The sequence below is a fragment of the Oncorhynchus tshawytscha genome, linkage group LG05 (assembly GCF_018296145.1).
Source record: "Oncorhynchus tshawytscha isolate Ot180627B linkage group LG05, Otsh_v2.0, whole genome shotgun sequence".
NCBI lineage: Eukaryota > Metazoa > Chordata > Actinopteri > Salmoniformes > Salmonidae > Oncorhynchus > Oncorhynchus tshawytscha.
This window is the reverse complement of record NC_056433.1, coordinates 72,238,338-72,260,627: the sequence shown is the minus strand read 5'-3', so window position 1 is coordinate 72,260,627 and position 22,290 is coordinate 72,238,338. Positions and strand designations below refer to the sequence as shown.

The 22,290-nt window shown below is 45.1% G+C and overlaps 1 protein-coding gene across 1 annotated transcript in view; it reads right to left on the bottom strand.

Annotated features, from left to right (window-relative positions):
- Positions 1-12,805, bottom strand: part of LOC112251320 (adenylate cyclase type 1-like) — a 49,940-nt gene extending 37,135 nt beyond the window's left edge. The window contains exons 1-5 of the mRNA XM_042322722.1: positions 12,780-12,805; positions 11,852-12,653; positions 4,909-5,036; positions 1,126-1,284; positions 32-173 (exon numbers count right to left, since the gene is read on the bottom strand). Of these exons, the coding sequence (XP_042178656.1) occupies positions 32-173; positions 1,126-1,284; positions 4,909-5,036; positions 11,852-12,653; positions 12,780-12,805 (1,257 nt within the window). The remainder of the gene's footprint in view (positions 1-31; positions 174-1,125; positions 1,285-4,908; positions 5,037-11,851; positions 12,654-12,779) is intronic.
- Between the last annotated feature and the right edge of the window lie 9,485 nt (positions 12,806-22,290).

Genomic DNA, 22,290 nt, shown 5'->3' with positions numbered 1-22,290 from the left:
TGTGTGTGTTTGTGTGTGTGTGGTTGTGTACCTTTCGCCTGTGGGAGGGTACTATGAAGAAGGTCTCAATGTTGTGTTTCTGTAGGAAGGTATGTCGATCATGGCCAAAGCCAGGCTCCACCTCATAGTCTCCATTCAAACACTCTAGAGTAGTCCTGGTTATGTGGACCTTACTGAGAGAGAGAGAGAGAGAGAGAGAGAGAGAGAGAGAGAGAGAGAGAGAGAGAGAGAGAGAGAGAGAGAGAGAGAGAGAGAGAGAGAGAGAGAGAGAGAGAGAGAGAGAGAGAGAGCATGAGAAGGAAGGGGTATACAGGGAAAGTGGGGAGAGAGAGAGGTGGGGGGAGTAATTATGGATATGTAATTCATTAAAGGAGAATCAGAAACTGTTTTCATCTCTTCCAGGTTTGAGATAGATCATTAATCATTAATTACATTTCAGTTCATCTACTGAACACACTGAGATTGGAATTAAATGGATCCCTACACTGCTATCTCTGCTCATTAGCTGGTTCTTGTTTACTTGGCTCCTGAGTGACACAGCAGTCTAAGCCACTGCATCTCAGTGCTTTAGGCGTCACTACAGACACCCTGATTCAAATCCAGGCTGTATCACAACCAGCCGTGACTGGGAGTCCCATAAGGCGGCGCACAATTGGCCCAGCATCGTCCGGGTTTGGCCGGTGTAGGCCGTCATTGCAAATAAGAATTCTTATTAACTGACTTGCCTAGTTAAAAATAAGATTAAATAAAATAAAATAAAAAATACTTTAATTGTATCGAATTGAAAGCACTCCCCTTTTTGTACACTCAACATTTCACGACTCTGAGACCAATAAAATGCATTAAAAATAGCTTCTGTAGTTTTGTGATTGTTCAGAAATAGTAAAAATGCTTTTGAAGTTTCAGTTTTGGAGATACAAGGCTTTCTTTCAATAGCGAGACAATTCTTCCCCAAAAGAGCTTGACAAAACATTCCACGTCATCAATATGTGGCATTTCCCAAATGACACCTTAGTCCCTATATATGAGCTATTCATGGGCTCTGGTCAAAAATAGTGCACTACTGTATATAGGGAATAGGGAGCCAATTAGGACTCAGACATAGTTTCCAGTAGTCATACATACCCAGGCAGTCCTCCTGCCTCCATCACATTGGCCAGAGTGACATCATTGGACCAGACATCATACTGCCACTTCCGGAGTCCCAGAACCCCACAGAGTACACGGCCCGTGTGCAGACCCACACGCATGTTCAGATCCACCTCTGTAGCCTCCACCACAGACCTAGGAAGAGTTAGAAGCCTCGTGAAATGTACAGCCTGCTTCTAGCCTAAAGCATTGTTGTAGACCGCTTTATATCATCAGAATAAAGAAAAATGTCACTTTCAAATCTTAAACTAACAAGTGGTATGCTTGTTAATGGGTACGGCCCTGAGTGTGCACTCTGTCATGACTGTCCTGACCGGGTCAGGTTACAGGAGACCACAACCCTACAGACATCGCTCAACCCCAACAGAGGAGGAGAGATCTAGGGGTCTGAAGATGTGGGGGTTTTAAGACCCCTCACGCCTCTGGTAAAACTTAGGCCACAGACAAATTCCTTTTGTCGTGTTACTATGGAGAACCAGCCTCAGAACATTAAACATTAAATAAAGGGACTTTGGAACAATGGTTTCCGTCAGCCACAATGGTGGTCATGACGATAGATGGAATATGAAAATGTATGTCATTTTTGTTTTGTTATTAAAGGTTAATAGATGACGTTATTACAAAAACATTGTAACGTCAACAGTTTACCTAGTATATGTTTGATGTTTATACATTGTACGTTGTATGGAAAATGTCCAAATCAAAGAGAATGTTTTGGTAAAGATGAAATGTGAAGTTAGTTGTCTAAAATTGGATTTGAATAAAATCTAGACCTTGCCTCATTAACTTGGTACGCCTAGAGAAGTGCCCTAAAGGCGGTTATGACCACTTCGGACCCAAGGGTATAAAACCTGTGAGTATAGAATTTACAAGGAGACCACGTGACCCAAGCTGCAGCAAGGTCTAAAAAGTCAACGAACACAGAACGCAACGCAAGTTTGAGGACAACGAAATCCTTTTCTACCCAAGCTACGGATGAGTAGCCGTGTCTAAGCGGGTGAATTCAAGTCGAACCACCTAGCCTCCATCTCCCATCGAATCGTGGTATCTAAAGGGTTTCAGTCCTATACTGTGAGCTCTGAGCTACAGAGCTGTCTGTCCTCAGAAGATCAAAGGGTGAGGGAACAGACTCCGAAGCCAAAAAGGACACTGACATCGGGAGGACGCTCAGAGAGGTTCACCAGAGTAGTGCGTCATCGAACAGCTGAAGGCCTACGCAGAGAATCCTCGGAGATCATCCCCACGTAATAACATCATTATATTCTGACCCATAAGAGCGGCAGTTTGGGGCAAGGCTAGGGTTAGAATAGCATAGCTGACAAATTCACCCAAATGTATATTTCTCTTGTGTACTTTCTTTTTTACGTGGGCAACACGCGCCATAGTGTGTTGTCCCGTTATACTAAGTTCTAATCAATAGCCTATAATGTGTTTGTCTATGTGTATCTTTTATCATCATTTTATCTTTTTAGTAAATAAATATTCAACTAAGAATGGTGTGGTACGAACTCATTGGTGAGACCCGGGTCTCCTGTGGCTGGGATACAGGAGGGTGTGTGTGTGTGTGTGTGTGTGTGTGTGTGTGTGTGTGTGCGTGTGTGTCTGTGTGTACGTGCGTGCATGTGTGCAGTCCCTGTCTTAGTGGTATGGCTTTGAGGAGATAAAGTGGGACTATTTCCACCACAGTCTCTCCTTTCCTCCACATGAGTATATATAGAGGGAGAGAAGGGGAATCTAGGTGGAGAGGGTGGATAATTCAAGAAGTGAGAGAAAGAGAGGACCATATGGAATAGAGAGAGAAAGAGAGGACCATAAGGAATTGAGAGAGAAAGAGAGGACCATAAGGAATAGAGAGAGAAAGAGAGGACCATAAGGAATAGAGAGAGAAAGAGAGGACCATATGGAATAGAGAGAGAAAGAGAGGACCATAAGGAATAGAGAGAGAAAGAGAGGACCATAAGGAATAGAGAGAGAAAGAGAGGACCATAAGGAATAGAATAGAGAGAAAGAGAGGACCATAAGGAATAGAGAGAGAAAGAGAGGACCATAAGGAATAGAGAGAGAAAGAGAGGACCATAAGGAATAGAGAGAGAAAGAGAGGACCATAAGGAATTGAGAGAGAAAGAGAGGACCATAAGGAATAGAGAGAGAAAGAGAGGACCATAAGGAATAGAGAGAGAAAGAGAGGACCATAAGGAATAGAGAGAGAAAGAGAGGACCATATTGAATAGAGAGAGAAAGAGAAGACTGTAAGGACTTGCGAGAGAAAGAGAAGACCATAAGGAATTGAGAGAAAAAGAGAGGACCGTAAGGAATTGAGAGAGAAAGAGAGGACCATATGGAAGAGAGAGAAAGAGAAGACTATAAGGAATAGAGAGAGAAAGAGAGGACCATAAGGAATAGAGAGAGAAAGAGAGGAATATAAGGAATAGAGAGAAAGAGAGGACCATATGGAATAGAGAGAGAAAGAGAGGACCATAAGGAATAGAGAGAGAAAGGAGTAGTGTGTATGAGCAAGGGAGGAGAGAGGAGTGTGTATGAGGGAGGGAGGAGAGAGGAGTGTGAATGAGCAAGGTGAGGAGAGAGGACAATTTATGAGCAAGGGAGGAGGGAGGAGTATGTATTAGGGAGGAGAGAGGAGTGTGTATGAGCGAGGTGAGGAGAGAGGACAGTGAATGAGCAAGGGAGGAGAGAGGAGTGTGAATGAGCGAGGTGAGGAGAGAGGACAATTTTTGAGCAAGGGAGGAGGGAGGAGTGTGTTTGGGCGAGGGAGGAGAGAGGAGTGTGTATGAGCGAGGTGAGGAGAGAGGACAATTTATGAGCAAGGGAGGAGGGAGGAGTGTGTTTGAGCAAGGGAGGAGATGGGAGTGTCTATGAGCAAGGGAGGAGGGAGGAGTGTGTTTGAGCAAGGGAGGAGAGAGGAGTGTGTATGAGCGAGGTGAGGAGAGAGGAGTGTGTATGAGCGAGGTGAGGAGAGAGGAGTGTGTATGAGCGAGGTGAGGAGAGAGGTGTGTGTATGAGCAAGGGAGGAGGGAGGAGTGTGTTTGAGCAAGGGAGGAGAGAGGAGTGTGTATGAGCGAGGTGAGGAGAGAGGAGTGTGTATGAGCAAGGGAGGAGGGAGGAGTGTGTTTGAGCAAGGGAGGAGGGAGGAGTGTGTTTGAGCAAGGGAGGAGAGAGGAGTGTGTATGAGCGAGGTGAGGAGAGAGGAGTGTGTATGAGCGAGGTGAGGAGAGAGGAGTGTGTATGAGCGAGGTGAGGAGAGAGGAGTGTGTATGAGCGAGGTGAGGAGAGAGGAGTGTGTATGAGCGAGGTGAGGAGAGAGGAGTGTGTATGAGCGAGGTGAGGAGAGAGGAGTGTGTATGAGCGAGGTGAGGAGAGAGTGTATGGCACCACTTGTCCTGGGTGATAATGAGCTCCAGCATTGACATCCATCCGCTCAACAGAAAAACAGGAAAACAACACAACAGCAGAAATGCTCTGCTCTGCTTCTCATTCTGGAGTATGGGATCAACACTGTGACACTATGTCTCTGTGTGTGTGTGTGTGTGTGTGTGTGTGTGTGTGTGTGTGTGTGTGTGTGTGTGTGTGTGTGTGTGTGTGTGTGTGTGTGTGTGTGTGTGTGTGTGTGTGTGTGTGTGTGTATGATTTGATTTTCGTATCCTGAAAATAATTTTGCATGACAGTGTGCAGTCCGTGTATGCTCACTGTGTGTGTGTGTGCATGTGTGTGAGTGTGTGTGTGTGGTCAGTGCAGACTCACGTGATAGTGTCGATCATGTCCAGGCCCATCTCTACACAACAGTGTGCATGGTCTGCCTTGGGTTGGGTCAGACCTGACACACAGTAGTAACAGTCCCCCAGAATCTTTATACGCCTACAGTGGTTCTCCTGGAGAGATGAGGGGGAGGGGTAGAGGGAGAGGGAGGGAAGAAGAGGGGGGAGGAGGAGGAGAGGGAGAGAAGAGTGGGGTAGACGAGAGAGGGGGAGAGGTGGGACAGAGTGGTGGAAGAGGGAGAGGAGAGAAGAGAGAGGGGTGGAAGAGTGGGGAGAGAGAGGAAGAGAGACAGAGAGCAAATGTGAGATGAAGAAATGGGGAGGAAAAGAGAGAGTGCAATGGAGAGGTGAAGAAATGGGGAGGAAGAGAGACAGAGGGCAATGGAGAGGTGAAGAAATGGGGAGGAAGAGAGACAGAGGGCAATGGAGAGGTGAAGAAATGGGGAGGAAGAGAGACAGAGGGCAATGGAGAGGTGAAGAAATGGGGAGGAAGAGAGACAGAGGGCAATGGAGAGGTGGAGAAATGGGGAGGAAGAGAGACAGAGGGCAATTGAGAGGTGAAGAAATGGGGAGGAAGAGAGACAGAGGGAAATGGAGAGGTGAAGAAATGGGGAGGCAGAGAGACAGGAATTTTCATGATTGCAAACAGTGATGATCAAAAAAAGGGTCCTTCTCAGTCAAAACCTGTAACAGGGCTTCCATGATAAACCTGAAACAGGGCTTCCATGATAAACCTGTAACAGGGCTTCCATGATAAACCTGTAACAGGGCTTCCATGATAAACCTGTAACAGGGCTTCCTTGATAAACCTGTAACAGGGCTTCCTTTATAAACCTGTAACAGGGCTTCCTTGATAAACCTGTAACAGGGCTTCCTTGATAAACCTGTAACAGGGCTTCCATTATAAACCTGTGACAGGGCTTCCTTGATAAACCTGTAGCAGAGCATCCATGATAAACCTGTAGCAGAGCATCCATGATAATCCTGTAGCAGAGCATCCATGATAAACCTGTAGCAGAGCATCCATGATAAACCTGTAGCAGAGCATCCATGATAATCCTGTAGCAGAGCATCCATGATAAACCTGTAGCAGAGCATCCATGATAAACCTGTAACAGGGCATCCATGATAATCCTGTAGCAGAGCATCCATGATAAACCTGTAGCAGAGCATCCATTATAAACCTGTAGCAGAGCATCCATGATAAACCTGTAGCAGAGCATCCATGATAAACCTGTAGCAGAGCATCCATTATAAACCTGTAGCAGAGCATCCATGATAAACCTGTAGCATAGCATCCATTATAAACCTGTAGCAGAGCATCCATGATAAACCTGTAGCAGAGCTTCCATGATAAACCTGTAGCATAGCATCCATTATAAACCTGCAGAGCATCCATGATAAACCTGTAGCATAGCATCCATTATAAACCTGTAGCAGAGCATCCATGATAATCCTGTAGCAGAGCATCCATGATAAACCTGTAGCAGAGCATCCATGATAAACCTGTAGCATAGCATCCATGATAATCCTGTAGCAGAGCATCCATGATAAACCTGTAGCAGAGCATCCATGATAAACCTGTAGCATAGCATCCATTATAAACCTGTAGCAGAGCATCCATGATAAACCTGTAGCAGAGCATCCATGATAAACCTGTAGCAGAGCTTCCATGATAAACCTGTAGCAGAGCTTCCATGATAAACCTGTAGCAGAGCTTCCATGATAAACCTGTAGCAGAGCTTCCATGATAAACCTGTAGCAGAGCATCCATGATAAACCTGTAGCAGAGCATCCATGATAAACCTGTAGCAGAGCATAAACCTGTAACAGGGCTTCCTTGATAAACCTGTAACAGGGCTTCCATTATAAACCTGTGACAGGGCTTCCTTGATAAACCTGTAGCAGAGCATCCATGATAAACCTGTAGCAGAGCATCCATGATAAACCTGTAGCAGAGCTTCCATGATAAACCTGTAGCAGAGCTTCCATGATAAACCTGTAGCAGAGCTTCCATGATAAACCTGTAGCAGAGCATCCATGATAAACCTGTAGCAGAGCATCCATGATAAACCTGTAACAGGGCTTCCTTGATAAACCTGTAACAGGGCTTCCATTATAAACCTGTGACAGGGCTTCCTTGATAAACCTGTAGCAGAGCATCCATGATAAACCTGTAGCAGAGCATCCATGATAAACCTGTAGCAGAGCATCCATGATAAACCTGTAGCAGAGCATCCATGATAAACCTGTAGCAGAGCATCCATGATAAACCTGTAGCAGAGCATCCATGATAAACCTGTAGCAGAGCATCCATTATAAACCTGTAGCAGAGCATCCATGATAAACCTGTAGCAGAGCATCCATGATAAACCTGTAGCAGAGCATCCATTATAAACCTGTAGCAGAGCATCCATGATAAACCTGTAGCATAGCATCCATTATAAACCTGTAGCAGAGCATCCATTATAAACCTGTAGCAGAGCATCCATGATAAACCTGTAGCAGAGCATCCATGATAAACCTGTAGCAGAGCATCCATGATAAACCTGTAGCAGAGCATCCATGATAAACCTGTAGCAGAGCATCCATGATAAACCTGTAGCAGAGCATCCATGATAAACCTGTAGCAGAGCATCCATTATAAACCTGTAGCAGAGCATCCATGATAAACCTGTAGCAGAGCATCCATTATAAACCTGTAGCAGAGCATCCATGATAAACCTGTAGCAGAGCATCCATGATAAACCTGTAGCAGAGCATCCATGATAAACCTGTAGCAGAGCATCCATTATAAACCTGTAGCAGAGCATCCATGATAAACCTGTAGCAGAGCATCCATTATAAACCTGTAGCAGAGCATCCATGATAAACCTGTAGCAGAGCATCCATGATAAACCTGTAGCAGAGCATCCATGATAAACCTGTAGCAGAGCTTCCATGATAATCCTGTAGCAGAGCATCCATGATAAACCTGTAGCAGAGCATCCATTATAATCCTGTAGCAGAGCATCCATGATAAACCTGTAGCAGAGCATCCATGATAAACCTGTAGCAGAGCATCCATTATAATCCTGTAGCAGAGCATCCATGATAAACCTGTAGCAGAGCATCCATGATAAACCTGTAGCAGAGCATCCATTATAAACCTGTAGCATAGCATCCATGATAAACCTGTAGCATAGCATCCATTATAAACCTGTAGCAGAGCATCCATGATAAACCTGTAGCAGAGCTTCCATGATAAACCTGTAGCAGAGCTTCCATGATAAACCTGTAGCAGAGCTTCCATGAGCTCCCAAACCTTTCTCAAGATTCAAGTTTTATTAGTCATGTGTACAGGATACACATGGTATACACAGTCCAATGAAATGCATACTTGCAGGTTCCTTCTCGACAAGCAACAATAAGAAATGATCAAATATAAGACTATGAACATAAAGTAAATGACTCAGTGGAATATAATAAACATTTTAGCATCAGCATCAGTATAATACATGAAGGCACAATTCATAGTCCGAAATGTACACTTGTTTTGGGGAAGTTGTTTGGCAAATGTTTAAATAGTGAAATATTTAGCATAATATTAAGTCTGGTAAGTGGTGTGCATGTGTCTGGTCTGGTAAGTGGTGTCTGTCTGTCTGTCTGTCTGTCTGTCTGTCTGTCTGTCTGTCTGTCTGTCTGTCTGTCTGTCTGTCTGTCTGTCTGTCTGTCTGTCTGTCTGTCTGTCTGTCTGTCTGTCTGTCTGTCTGTGTGTGTGTGTGTGTGTGTGTGCGTGTGTGGGGACATGGGGACAAAGATCGTACTTTTTGGAGAAATGTCCTCTGATCTGATGAAACAAAAATAGAACTGTTTGGCTATAATGACCATCGTTATGTTTGGAGGAAAAAGGGGGAGGCTTGCAAGCCGAAGAACACCATCCCAACCGTGAATCACGGGGTGGCCGCATCATGTTGTGGGGGTGCTTTGCTGTGGGAGGGACTGGTGCACTTCACAAAATAGATGGCATCATGAGGTAGGAAAATTATGTGGATATATTGAAGCAACATCTCAAGACATCAGTCAGGAAGTTTGATTGCAAATGGGTCTTCCAAATGGACAATGACCCCAAGCATACTTCCAAAGTCAAGGTATTGGAGTTGCCATCACAAAGCCCTGACCTCAATCCCATAGAAAATGTGTGGGCAGAACTGAAAAAGCGTGTGCGAGTAAGGAGGCCTACAAACCTGACTCAGTTACACCAGCTCTGTCAGTAGGAATGGGCCAAAATTCACCCAACTTATTGTGGGAAGCGTGTGGAAGGCTACCCGAAACATTTGACCCAAGTTAAATAATTTAAAGGCAATGCTACCAAATACTAATTGAGTGTATGTAAACTTCTGACCCACTGGGAATGTGATAAAATAAATAAAAGTTTAAATATATCCTTCTCTGTAATATTATTCTGAAATTTCACATTCTTAAAATGAAGTGGTGATAACTGACCTATGCCAGAGAATTCTTACTAGGATTAAATGTCAGGAATTGTGAAAAACGAAGGTGTATGTAAACTTCCAACTTCAACTGTAACAATTCATAACAATAAACACAAGTCTAAAAGTTAAATAATGGAATGAATAAATACTAAATATTAGAATGGGCAATGTAGGAGTGAGATAAACTAGAATACAGTAGAGTACAGCATATACATATGAAATGTGTAAAACAGTATGTAAACATTATTAAAGTGACCAGTGTTCCATTATTAAAGTGACCAGTGATTCCATATCTATGTACATAGGGCAGCACCCTCTAAATTACCTTGTTGAGTAACCGGGTGGCAGCCAGCTAGTGACAATGACTAAATTCAGGGCAGGGTACTGGGTGGAGGCTGGCTAGTGATGGCTATTTAACAGTCTGATTGCCTTAAGATAGAAGCTATTTTCAGTCTTTCGGTCCCAGCTTTGATGCACCTGTACTGACGTAAACATCTGGATTATAGCTGGGTGAACAGACCGTGGCTCAGCTGGTTGATGTCCTTGATGATCTTTTTGGCCTTCCTGTGGCATCAAGTGTGTCCTGGAGGGCAGGCAGTGTATCCCAGGGGATGAATTAGGCAGACTGCTCCACCATCTGGAGAGCTCTGCGGTTGTGGTGGTGCAGTATCCGTACCAGACTGTGATACAGACTGACAGGATGCTTTCAATGGTGCATCTGTAAAGGTTTGTGAGCGTCCCCCTTCACCACACTGTCTGTGTGGGTGGACCATTTCAGATTATCAGTGATATGTATGAAGCATTTCACCTTCTCCACTGTGGTCCCTTTGATGTGGACGTGGGGGTGCTCCCTCTGCTGTCTCCTGAAGTCCGCGATCAGCTCCTTTGTTTTATTGACGTTGAGGTTATTTTTCTGGCACCACTCCGCCAGGGCCCTCACCTCCTCCCTGTAGGCTGTCTCGTCATTGTTGGTAATCAGGCCTACTACTGTTGTGACATCTAGAAACTTCATGATTGAATTGGAGGCATGCGTGACCACGCAGAGTTGTAGAAAATGAACAGCATTCTTACATAGGTATTGTCCAGATGGGATAAGGCAGTGTGCAGTGTGATGTCAATTGCATCGTCTGTGGATCTATTGGGATGGTATGAAAATTTAAGTGGGTCTAGGGTGTCAGGTAAAGTGGAAGTGACATAATCCTTAACAAGTCTGTGAAAGCACTTCATGATGACAGAAGTGAGTGCTATGGTGTCGATAGTTATTTAGTTCAGTTACTTTTGCTTTTTTGGGTACAGGAACAATGATGGACATCTTGAAGCATGTGGGGACAGCAGACTGAAATAGGGAGAGATTGAATATGCCCATAAACACTCCAGCCAGCTGGTCTGCACATGGTCTGAAAATACAGCTGGGGATGCCATCTGGGCAGGCAGCCTTGTGAGGGTTAACACACTTAAATGTCTTAGTCAAATCGGCCATGAAGAAAGCGAGCCCACAGTCTTTGGGAGCGGGCCGTGTCAGTGGCGCTATGTTATCCTCAAAGCGCCTATACATCCCCTATACAATTTCTGATGAACGCAGTCACTGTGTCAGTGTATACGTCAATGAAATTCTCAAAGGCAACCCAGAATATATCCCAGTCCACATGATCAAAACAATCTTGAAGCATGGGATTCCAATGCGTCAGAACAGAGTTGAATAGACCTTAGCACGGGTATTTCCTGCTTGGAGCAGAATGGAGTTGTGATCTGATTTGCCGAAAGGAGGGTGAGGGAGGGCCTTGTAACCATCCCAGAAGGGAGAGTAACAATGGTTGAGAGTTTTTCAAGCGCGAGTACTACAGGCAATGTGTTGATGGAACTTCGGTAGCGTTTTCCTCAAATTTGGTTTGTTAAAGTTCCCAGCTACAATAAATGCATCCTCGGGATATGTGGTTTCCAGTTTTCACAAAGTCCAGTGTAGTTCCTTGAGGGCCGTCGTGGTATCGGCTTGAGGGGGAATATATAAGGCTGTGACTCTAACCAAAGAGAATTCTCTTGGGACATAATACCATTGGCATTTGATTGTGAGGTATTCTAGGTCGGTGGAACAAAAGGACTTGAGTTCCTGTAAGTTATCCCAATGTAATAACGGAGCTGTGAGTCGGGAAGCAGGTGCAGGTGAAATATTTAATAAAACAACAAAACCAGTAACAAGTCAATACCATAAGGCTACACGCCGGTACACAAGAACAATACCAACTGGTGAGAAGACATACTGTAAGTGAGTGGCATATAAAGGGGAGGCAATATTGAAGGGAATGAAGTCCAGGTGTGAAACATATTGATTAACAGGTGTGCGTAATGATGAATCCCAGGACCGGTAGTTAGTATTTTGGCAATGTCATACGCTAGAGGGGAGGAGCAGGAGAAGATGTGACAGTACCCCCCCCTCTGACGAGCGGCTCCAGCCACAGGACAACGCCAACCAGAGGGACGACCCCGAGAGCGAGGAGCAGGTCGGTCCGGGCTGCGAAGGTGAACATCACTGATGATGTTGGGGTCCAGAATGTCCTCCACCAGAACCCAACACTGCTCCTCTGGGCCATACCCCTCCCAGTCCACCAGATACTGGAGCAGACCCCCACAATGTCGGGAGTCCAGTAGAGATCTGACAGCGTACGCCGGACCCTCCTCAATGTCCAGGGTCGGTGGGAGTGTGTCATGGGGGACAGACTCAGCAAGGGGACCAGGAACCACCGGCATGAGAAGGGAAACATGAAAAGGGAGTGAGATGCAATAGTGACTGCGTAGTTGTAACCTGTATGTCACCTCATTAAGCCAGACGCGGTCCCCAGGATGGAACACAGGGGTCTCACTGCAGTGGCGGTCTGCCTGTTCCTTCTGATGATGGACGGCGCGCTGGAGTCTCACGTGTGCGTCGCTCCACACGTCCTCCGTTCGCTGGAACCACTCATCTAACGCAGGAGCCGCGGTCTGGCCCGGGGTCCACGGGGCCAGGGCCGGCTGGAAACCCAAAACACACTGGAATGGGGTCAACCCAGTGGAGGAGTGACTTAGGGAGTTCTGGGCGTACACTTCCCAGGGAAGGAATCGTGCCCACTCACCCTGCCGATCCTGACAGTGAACTGTCACGTATTCCTCTCTCCGGCACTCTAAGTTGCCATGCTCTCGCACCTGAGCCGGATCGACAGGTTCCCGTGGCTCAGCAGAGGTGACTGGTCCGCTCCCCGGGACCATCATTTTGGTCGGAGTCCTGTGGCAGAAGCCGCACTTCGGGGAGGGGATACTGTCACGTGTGCTCCCTCTCCGGCCTCTAGGTCACCAAGCTGCTGTTTATTGTGTGCACCTGTCACGAGCATCAGCGCCTAATGACACTCACCTGAAGTCCTGAAGTTTCTGTTTCATGTCTGTGCATTGTTTGTGTTTCTTGTTTTGTATTATGTTTCGTTTATTGATTAAATGATTCACTTCCTTGCTTCCCGACTCCCAGCGCACACGTTACAGAATAAGACGCTCACCTCCCTTTCTGCCCTCTGTAGGATGATCAAAAATGCATTTAAACAGAGCCATGAACCCCTCATAAGAATCTAGCTTCTCCTCTCCTCTCTCCCAGAAGGCTGTAGCCCATTCCAATGCCCACCCGGTCATTAGAGAAATAACCCTGGCAACCTTAGACCTCTTGGTGGTGGGGGCTCACAACTGGTGTGAAAAATAGAGGGAGCACTGAAGGAGGAAGGCACGGCATTTGAATGGTGTACCGTCGTATTTATCCGGGTGGGATAGTCGGGCATCGCTGACCTGAGCGATTTGCTGAATGGGCCGTTGCACTGGCTCGTTGGATAGACTCCGATTCGTTGGGTAGACTCTAGAGTATCCTCCGATTCTGGACTGCAACGTTTCTCAGGGGTGTTCGAGATGCTGCAGACTATGGAGAACCTCTTCCATGGACGTCGCCAGTTGATCATGGTTTTGAGATGTTCAACGAGCAGGTGTCCACATACTTTGGACATGTAGTGTACAATAGTCTAAAACAGTTCATTTGTTGAAAACAGACTCATTCATGTTATTTTAAGTGCATGCTGCTGCAGGCTGGCTGCAACCTGATCTCATAGCATTTCGTATTATTCTGAACGTAAATCTGTGACACTCCATTTAGTGTGATATGTTAAGTTTCGTATGGTATGTCTTACTTTGTGGACTACCGTGATCCATTTCGCAAGATATGTTATGAATTCGTTTGATATGTTACGAATTTTCTATTTGTACAATACGTTATGAATTTGCAAATCGTATGATATGTTACGAATTCAGATTTGTTGTGGCTAACGTTAGCTAGGTGTCTAACGCTAACGTGGCTAACCTTAGCTAGGCTAGGAGTTAGGGTTACGGTTAGGAGTGAGGTTAAAGGGTTAACGTTATGGTTAAGGGAAGGGATAGTTAACATGCTAAGTAGGTGCAAAGTAGCAAAAAAGTAGTAAGTAGTTGCAAAGTTGGTAATTAGCTAAAATGCTAGTTGTCCATGATGAGTTTTGAACTTTTGGGTTGCTAGATATTCGTGTTATATGCCCATTTAACCACCCTCGTTTTTGCTTTAGAGGAGAAGTTTCCTATTTCTGAAGTAATTTACGCTTTTGTTTGTGATTTGGCTTGTCTTTCAGAAACGTATCGCGATTCACCTCCTCATTGCTCAATGCGCAGTGTCAAGGCAAGCAAAAGAGAGGAACGAGCTCCAATAACACCCAAATAGGTCCTTTTAGAAACGGACACGCTCTCAGTATAGTGATGTAGGTCTTTAGATGTTGTACACATGAAATTGTGGTGTTGCTGATTTTATCCGCAATGTTATAATCCAGCTGCACAGCTCCGTGGGGGAAACAACATGACTTCACCGAAATGGATTATAAAGTTGCAGATACATTTCGGAATTTCATGTGTAAAACATCTAAAGTCATACCTCACTATACTGAGAGCGTGTTTTTGGAGCTCGTTCATGTCCTGTTGTTCATGTCAGGATTTACATTTACTATGTTACGTCTAGTCTATGAGACCATCTGGCACACAGCATGTCGCGTAAGTAAGTAATAACTCTGATGTTGTTGTTTTAACCTGGTTCAGTATGTGGAGCGCCCTGACTACATTTTACATGTGGATGGAGATTTCAGATTTTCTGTGAACTCACTGAAAAGTATAAATTGACACTGTGTTAATCAGTCAGAACACATTTGGATTATAAATGCCAAGACGACAGAAGATGGAGTTTATGCCGGAGCTGGAATTTATTCGACAGGGGTTTTAAACAGGACCTGAGCCCTAGGACCTGAGCTCCAGGACTACCTGACATGATGACTCCTTGCTGTCCCCAGTCCACCTGGCCATGCTGCTGTTCCAGTTTCAACTGACCTGAGCCCTAGGACCATGCCCCAGGACTACCTGACATGATGACTCCTTGCTGTCCCCAGTCCACCTTGCCATGCTGCTGCTCCAGTTTCAACTTCCACCGGACTGTGCTGCTGCTCCAGTTTCAACTGTTCTGCCTTATTATTATTCGACCATGCTGGTCATTTATGAACATTTGAACATCTTGGCCATGTTCTGTTATAATCTCCACCCGGCACAGCCAGAAGAGGACTGGCCACCCCACATAGCCTGGTTCCTCTCTAGGTTTCTTCCTAGGTTTTGGCCTTTCTAGGGAGTTTTTCCTAGCCACCGTGCTTCTACACCTGCATTGCTTGCTGTTTGGGGTTTTAGGCTGGGTTTCTGTACAGCACTTTGAGATATCAGCTGATGTACAAAGGGCTATATAAATAAATTTTATTTGATTTGACTTGAACAGCAATGCTGTCAGTATGGTAGGCATGCACAATGGAGGTTCTGATTACATGTGCGTTTCTGGTTGAACCATTTACTATATGTGGTTAAACATCAGTGGAGGCTCCTCAGAGAAGGAAGGGTAGGACCATCCACCTCAGTGAATTTCAGAAAATAAAAATTGTGAAACGTTAGAAAAGTTGTAATTTTTTAGATAAAATTATACTAAATATATATTCACATGTCCCTAAATAATTGATTAAAACACACTGTTTTGCTATGAAGGTCTACATTTGCCTCAGCAGCACTCTGTAGGTTAGCACCATGGTGCAGCAGGAGGACAGCTAGCTTCTGTCCTCCTGTGTACATTGACTTCAATACAAAACCTTGGAGGCTAATGATTCTCACCCCCTTCTATAGACTTACACAGTAATTATGACAACTTACGGAGGAACATATCAGAGCTCTTGCAGCATGAACTGACATGTTGTCCACACAATCAAAGGATCAGAGAATTAATCTAGTGCTAAAAGCATAAGTTACAGCTACCTAGCACTATGTGGTGAGTAGATTGTATTTGTATTTATTAAGGATCCCCATTAGTTGCTGCCAAGGCAGGGTTCCAAACACACTTAGGCACTTAAATCACACATAAAGCAAAATAACAGTAAATCATATAACATTATTACACCACTACAAATCTACAATACAAAATGTATAATACTGCAATACAACAATATTACAATGATCAGTAGATGTGTGTAGAGTGTGTGTCTATTCCTGTGTGTTCCTGTGTGTGTATCTCTTCACAGTCCCCGCTGTTCCATAAGGTGTATGTTTATCTGTTTTTTAAAATCTGATGCTACTGCTTGCATCAGTTACCTGATGTGGAATAGAGTTCCATGTAGTCATGGCTCTATGTAGTACTTTGTGCCTCCTATAGTCTGTTCTTGACTTGGGGATTAAGAGACCTCTGGTGACATGTCTTGTAGAGTATGCATGGGTGACTGAGCTGTGTGCTAGTAGTTTAAACAGACACCTTGGTGCATTCAGCAGTCGACTCAAAGACAATAGTTGAACAGTTAATTAATTAATTCCAAAATTAATGAGAAGCAAGAGAGAGAGACCACGCTAGCTATATTTCGTGGGTATATATCATTTTTTTCACTTTCACTTAGTTAGCATATGCAACTAGCAAGTTTAGCTTACTCAAACACCCAGTTCAAACAGAGAGGGATGCTACGTTAGCTAGCTGACTATGGCTATCCAACACTGGAACTCTTCCAAGTCAAGGAAAGATTTTATTAATGTATTGCCACCAGGGCCTGTCAGTGTAACTGCTAAACTGCTTGCTGTACACTGTACTGCGTGGTTGTAGCGGGTTTACTAACGTGTTAGTTGTAGTAGCTATGTTGACTATGACATTAATAAGGTGACAGGCCACATGTTGTATTGTGCACTGAAGTCCACAATCGAAGGAAAAAGGTGAGAGGAGGGGAGATCATTTTTTAAATTTCACCTTTATTTAACCAGGTAGGTGTTACGGTTTTCTTGTGGTGAAGGAGAGTCGGACCAAAATGCAGCGTGGTATTCTTGATACATGTTTAATGACGATGAAAAAACAAACAATACAAAAACAATAAACGTAACGTGAAAACCTATACAGCCTATCTGGTGCAAACAAACACAGAGACAGGAACAATCCCCCACGAAACACTCAAAGAATATGGCTGCCTAAATATGGTTCCCAATCAGAGACAACGATAATCACCTGCCTCTGATTGAGAACCACTTCAGGCAACCATAGATTTTACTAGATAACTCTACTAAGCCACAATCCCAATACCTACTAAAATCCCAAGACAAAACACACCACATAATAAACCCATGTCACACCCTGGCCTGAACAAAATAATAAAGAAAATACAAAATACTAAGACCAGGGCGTGACAGTAGGCCAGTTGAGAACAAGTTCCCATTTACAACTGCGACCTGGCCAAGATTTGTTTATTTTTTATTTCACCTTTATTTAACCAGTTAGGCCAGCTGAGAACAAGATCTCATTTACAACTGCGACCTGGTCAAAATAAAGCAAAGCAGTGCGACACAAACAACACAGAGTTATACATAGACAAGCATACAGTCAATAACACAATAGAAAGGTCTATATACAGTGTGTGCAAATGTAGTAAGATTAAGAAGGTAAGGCAATAAATAGGGCATAGGGGCGAAATAATGACAATTGAATTAAACACTGGAGTGATAGATGTGCAGAAGGTGAATGTGCAAGTAGAGATACTGGGGTGCAAAGGAGCAAAAAATAAATAACAATATGGGAATGAGGTAGTTGGGTGGGCTATTTACAGATGGACTATGTACAGGTGCAATGATCGGTAAGCTGCTCTAACAGCTGATGCTTAAAGTTAGTGAGGGAGATATAAGACTCCAGCTTCTGTGATTTTTGCAATTTGTTCCAGTCATTGGCAGTAGAGAACAGGAAGGAAAGGCAGCCAAACGAGGAGTTGGCTTTTGGATGACCAGTGAAATATACTGCTGGAGAGCATGCTATGGGTGGGTGCTGCTATGGTGACCAGTGAGCTGAGATAAGGCAGGGCTTTACCTAGCAAAGACTTATAGATGACCTGGAGCCAGTGGATTTGTCAACGAATATGAAGCGAGGGCCAGCCAACGAGAGCATACAGGTCGCAGTGGTGGGTAGTATATGTGGCTTTGGTGACAAAACGGATGGCACTGTGATAGATTACATCCAATTTGCTGAGTAGAGTGTTGGAGGCTATTTTGTAAATGACATCAGCGAAGTCAAGGATTGGTAGGATAGTCAGTTTTACGAGGGTATGTTTGGCAGCATGAGCGAAGGATGCTTTGTTGCGAATAGGAAGCCGATTCAAGATTTAATTTTGTATTGGAGATTCTTAATGTGAGTCTGGAAGGAGAGTTTACAGTCTAACCAGACACCTAGGTATTTGTAGTTGTCCACATATTCTAAGTCAGAACCGTACAGAGTAGTGATGCTAGTCGGGCAGGAAGGTGAGGGCAGCTATCGGTTGATGAGCATGCACTTAGTTTTACTAGCATTTAAAAGCGGTTGGAAGGAGTGTTGTATGGCATTGAAGCTCGTTTGGAGGTTTGTTAGCACAGTGTCCAAAGAAGGGCCAGATGTTTACAGAATGGCGTCGTCTGCATAGAGGTGGATCAGAGAATCACCAACAGCAAGAGCGACATCATTGATAGAAACAGAGAAAAGAGTCGGCCCGAGAATTGAACCCTGTGGGGTTCATAGAGACTGCCAGAGGTCTGGACAACAGGCCCTCCGATTTGACATACTGAACTCTATCTGAGAAGTAGTTGGTGAACCAGGCGAGTCAGAATGCGGTTATTGACAGAGTCGAAAGCCAGGTCGATGAAGACGGCTACACAGTACTGTATTTTATCTATGGCGGTTATGATATTGTTTAGGACATTGAGCGTGGCTGAGGTGCACCCATGACCAGCTTGGAAACCAGATTGCATAGTGGAGAAGGTACGGTGGGATTCGAAATGGTCGGTGATCTGTTTGTTAACTTGGCTGTCAAAGATTTTATAAAGGCAGGGCAGGATGGACATAGGTCTGTAACAGTTTGGGTCTAGAGTGTCCCCCCCTTTGGGGATCTCAGACGATACGAAAGAGAGGTTGAATAAGCTAGTAATAGGGATGACAAAAATTTCTGCGGATCATTTTAGAAAGAGAGGGTCCAGATTGTCTAGCCAGCTGATTTGTAGGGATCCAGATCTTGCAGCTCTTTCAGAACATCAGCTGTCTGGATTTGGGTGAAGGAGAAGCAGGGGTGGGGGTGGGGAGGCTTGGGCAAGGTGCTGCAGGGGGTGCTGAGATTTTGGCCGGGGTAGGGGTAGCCAGGTAGAAAGCATGGCCAGCTGTAGAAAAATGCTTTTTGAAATGATTGATTTTTGTAGATTTATCGGTGGTGACAATGTTTCCTATCCTCAGTACAGTGGCAAAATTTTGTCCGTGTTTGCGTGTGATCAGGGGTCTATTCATTCCACCAATTCTGTTGAAAAATTCTTAAACGGAAGCAAACAGAACGAAATGAAGTTAAACATACCTGAATTTGTCCAATAGAAATTCTCATTTGCAACTGTTGGACTAATGATTACAACCTAGATCAGCTAGATGCAGGCAAGAATGTGCAAGGCAGTATTGAATGTGTCACTGTCAGTCACCTTGATTACTCTAATTTCTCTCGATGTTGTAAACTTTCATTCATATGCAAGGTTGTAGCAAACTCATGATGGGTATAGGGAAATTCTAGTTTCATGTAGCAGTGTAAACCTATCAATGTTACATTGAAAGTCATGCAATATGTTACAATAGAAATAAGGCCTTGCTCATTAAAAAGTACAAATAAAATGCCCCGCCTCATCTTTAACAGTACCGACCACAACTGTCCACTGTAGCTAACTTACTGTTTCTTAACAAAACTATTTGTTTTCGTGGCTGTGGTTTGTGCTGGGGTCTTGGTTGTTCTTAAGAAATGTAGCGTAGCTAACTGCAGTGTTCGTCCTGTCTGAAATATGGCTAGTCGGGCAGGAAGGTGAGGGCAGCTATCGGTTGAAGAGCATGCACTTAGTTTTACTAGCATTTAAAAGCGGTTGGAAGGAGTGTTGTATGGCATTGAAGCTCGTTTGGAGGTTTGTTAGCACAGTGTCCAAAGAAGGGCCAGATGTTTACAGAATGGCGTCGTCTGCATAGCGGTGGATCAGAGAATCACCAACAGCAAGAGCGACATCATTGATAGAAACAGAGAAAAGAGTCGGCCCGTAGCTTAGTCTGTGCAATGCAAATGAAAGTGATTAGTATGGCAGTTTCCCAAAATGTGGTGGTTTTAAACTTAATGTGACTAACATTAACTAACTAGTTATGTTTTGTGTAAGAATGTATGACATATTGTGCTGCATGAACTGGCCATACACGTTAGCTAACGTTACAGTCTTACGTTGACTAGGGTTACTTAGCTAGCTAAAGTTAATTGGCTATCATAGCAACCAAGGACGTTCGCTACTGTCAGGATGGCGGTGTTGCCATCAGACGGGGGAAGACCCGTAATGAAATCCAGGGACATGTGAGACCAGGGATGGTGAGGGACAGGCAGTTGTTGAAGAAGACCAGCCGGAGCTTGCTGAGGAGTCTTGTTCTGCGCACAGACCTTGCAGGCAGCCACGGACGTGGAGACGTCCGGGACCATGGTAGGCCAATGGTCCAATGGGATCCCTGGTGGCAGGCAAGCCTGGTTGAGTGGGCCCACTCCAGAACTGAGGAGCGGACAGCGTCAGGCACAAACATCTGGTTATCTAAAACATTGCAGCTGCACCCTGCACCTTCACGGGATCCATCTTTACACTCCCTGCAGCGATGATGTAACCCAGGAAGGGGATGGTGGAGTGATGGAATTTGCACTTCTCCGCTTTTACAGAAAGCTGGTTCTCCAGGAGGTATTGGAGAACCTGTCGGACGTGGAGCATGTGTTCTTGGGTGAAGCGGGAGAAGACGAGGAAGTCATCGAGGTAGACGAAGATGAACCGGTTCAACAAGTCGCGGAGATCATCATTAACAAGAGCCTGGAACACAGCTGGGGCATTGGTAAGGCAAAATGGTATGACCAGATACTCATAGTGACCGCTGGCTGTGTTGAAGACAGTCTTCCACTCATCGTTCTGTAGGGCCAGCTTGGAGAACACGGTGGACCCCTGGAGCGACTCGAAGGCAGAGGAGTTGAGGGTAGCGCGTAGCGGTTCGTCACCATGATGTTGCCCCGGTAGTCAATGCACGGATGCAGGGTTTTGTCTTCCTTCTCCACAAAGAAGAACCCTGCACCGGTGGGGGAGGCAGAAGTATGGATGAACCCTGCAGCTAGACAGTCCTCAATGTAGGTTTCCATAGCCTTGGTCTCCGGAGCCGACAAAGAGTACAGTCGTCCCTGGGACAGAGTGGTGCCTGGGAGAAGGTCAATCCCGCAGTCATAGGGTCGGTGCGGCGGAAGCGAAGTGGCTTGGGCCTTACTGAACACCTCCCAGAGTTCTTGGTACTTCGCGGAAATGGCAGAGAGGTCCGGGGTAACTTCCGAGCCCACAGGAAAACATCCCGGGGCAGGATGCGCTGACTTCAGACAATGGGCGTGGAAGAACGGGCTCCAACCCATAATGTCACCAGCAGTCCAGTCAATGATAGGATTGTGTCGCTGGAGCCAAGAGAATCCCAATACCACCGTAACCTGAAGAGACTTAATCAGTACAAATTGGATTTTCTCGCTGTGGTTCCCTGACACTCGTAGGTTGATGGGAGTGGTATTGTGAGTGACCTGGCCTATAGAGCGTCCGTCCAGCACTTTAACATCCATGGGAATGGAGAGGGGCTGAGTAGGGATGCCCAGCTCGGCCAGTGGGGTAGGCTGGGAGATTACGTGTGTGACCTGCTTCCCAGTGGGGAAACGCCTGGTCATGGCGTTCTGCAAGGGTATGGAGTCTCTACATAAGACATTGCAGTAACTCCTTGTGTTGTCCAATGGTGGCTCCTTGCAGAGGGACAGCGTTGTGGAACTGGTCTGAGTCTGCTGGGTCGGTCATGGCAGGAAGCATTGGCCTCTTCCTCTGAATGGGGAGGCCTGCATGGGAAGAGGCGTTCCAAGTTTCGGAAAATCCTTCGATGATGGCTAGCAGCTTAGCTTAGCTAGCTAGCTAAGGTTAGCGTCTCTGTCAAGCAGGCTTCAAACTGTCTATTAAGTGGGATTTCGAGGACAACAAATAACAGTCCTAGATGTTGAAAGCTAACCGCATCGCGGAATTCATGCAAAAAAACAGTACTTTTTTTTTTGTCAAAAGCAACAAACCGAGTAGCTGAGTGTTTCCAGCATTGAGCGTTCAGCTGTGCAACCTGACAAAGACAAATACAAAGATTCATCACAATACTGTAGGTCAATTTGTGTGAAGTATTTGGCTGCTCTAACAAGGCAGGAAAGACAACAGGAAAAACATATTCGTACAGATTATCCGCAATCATAAAAAAAGAA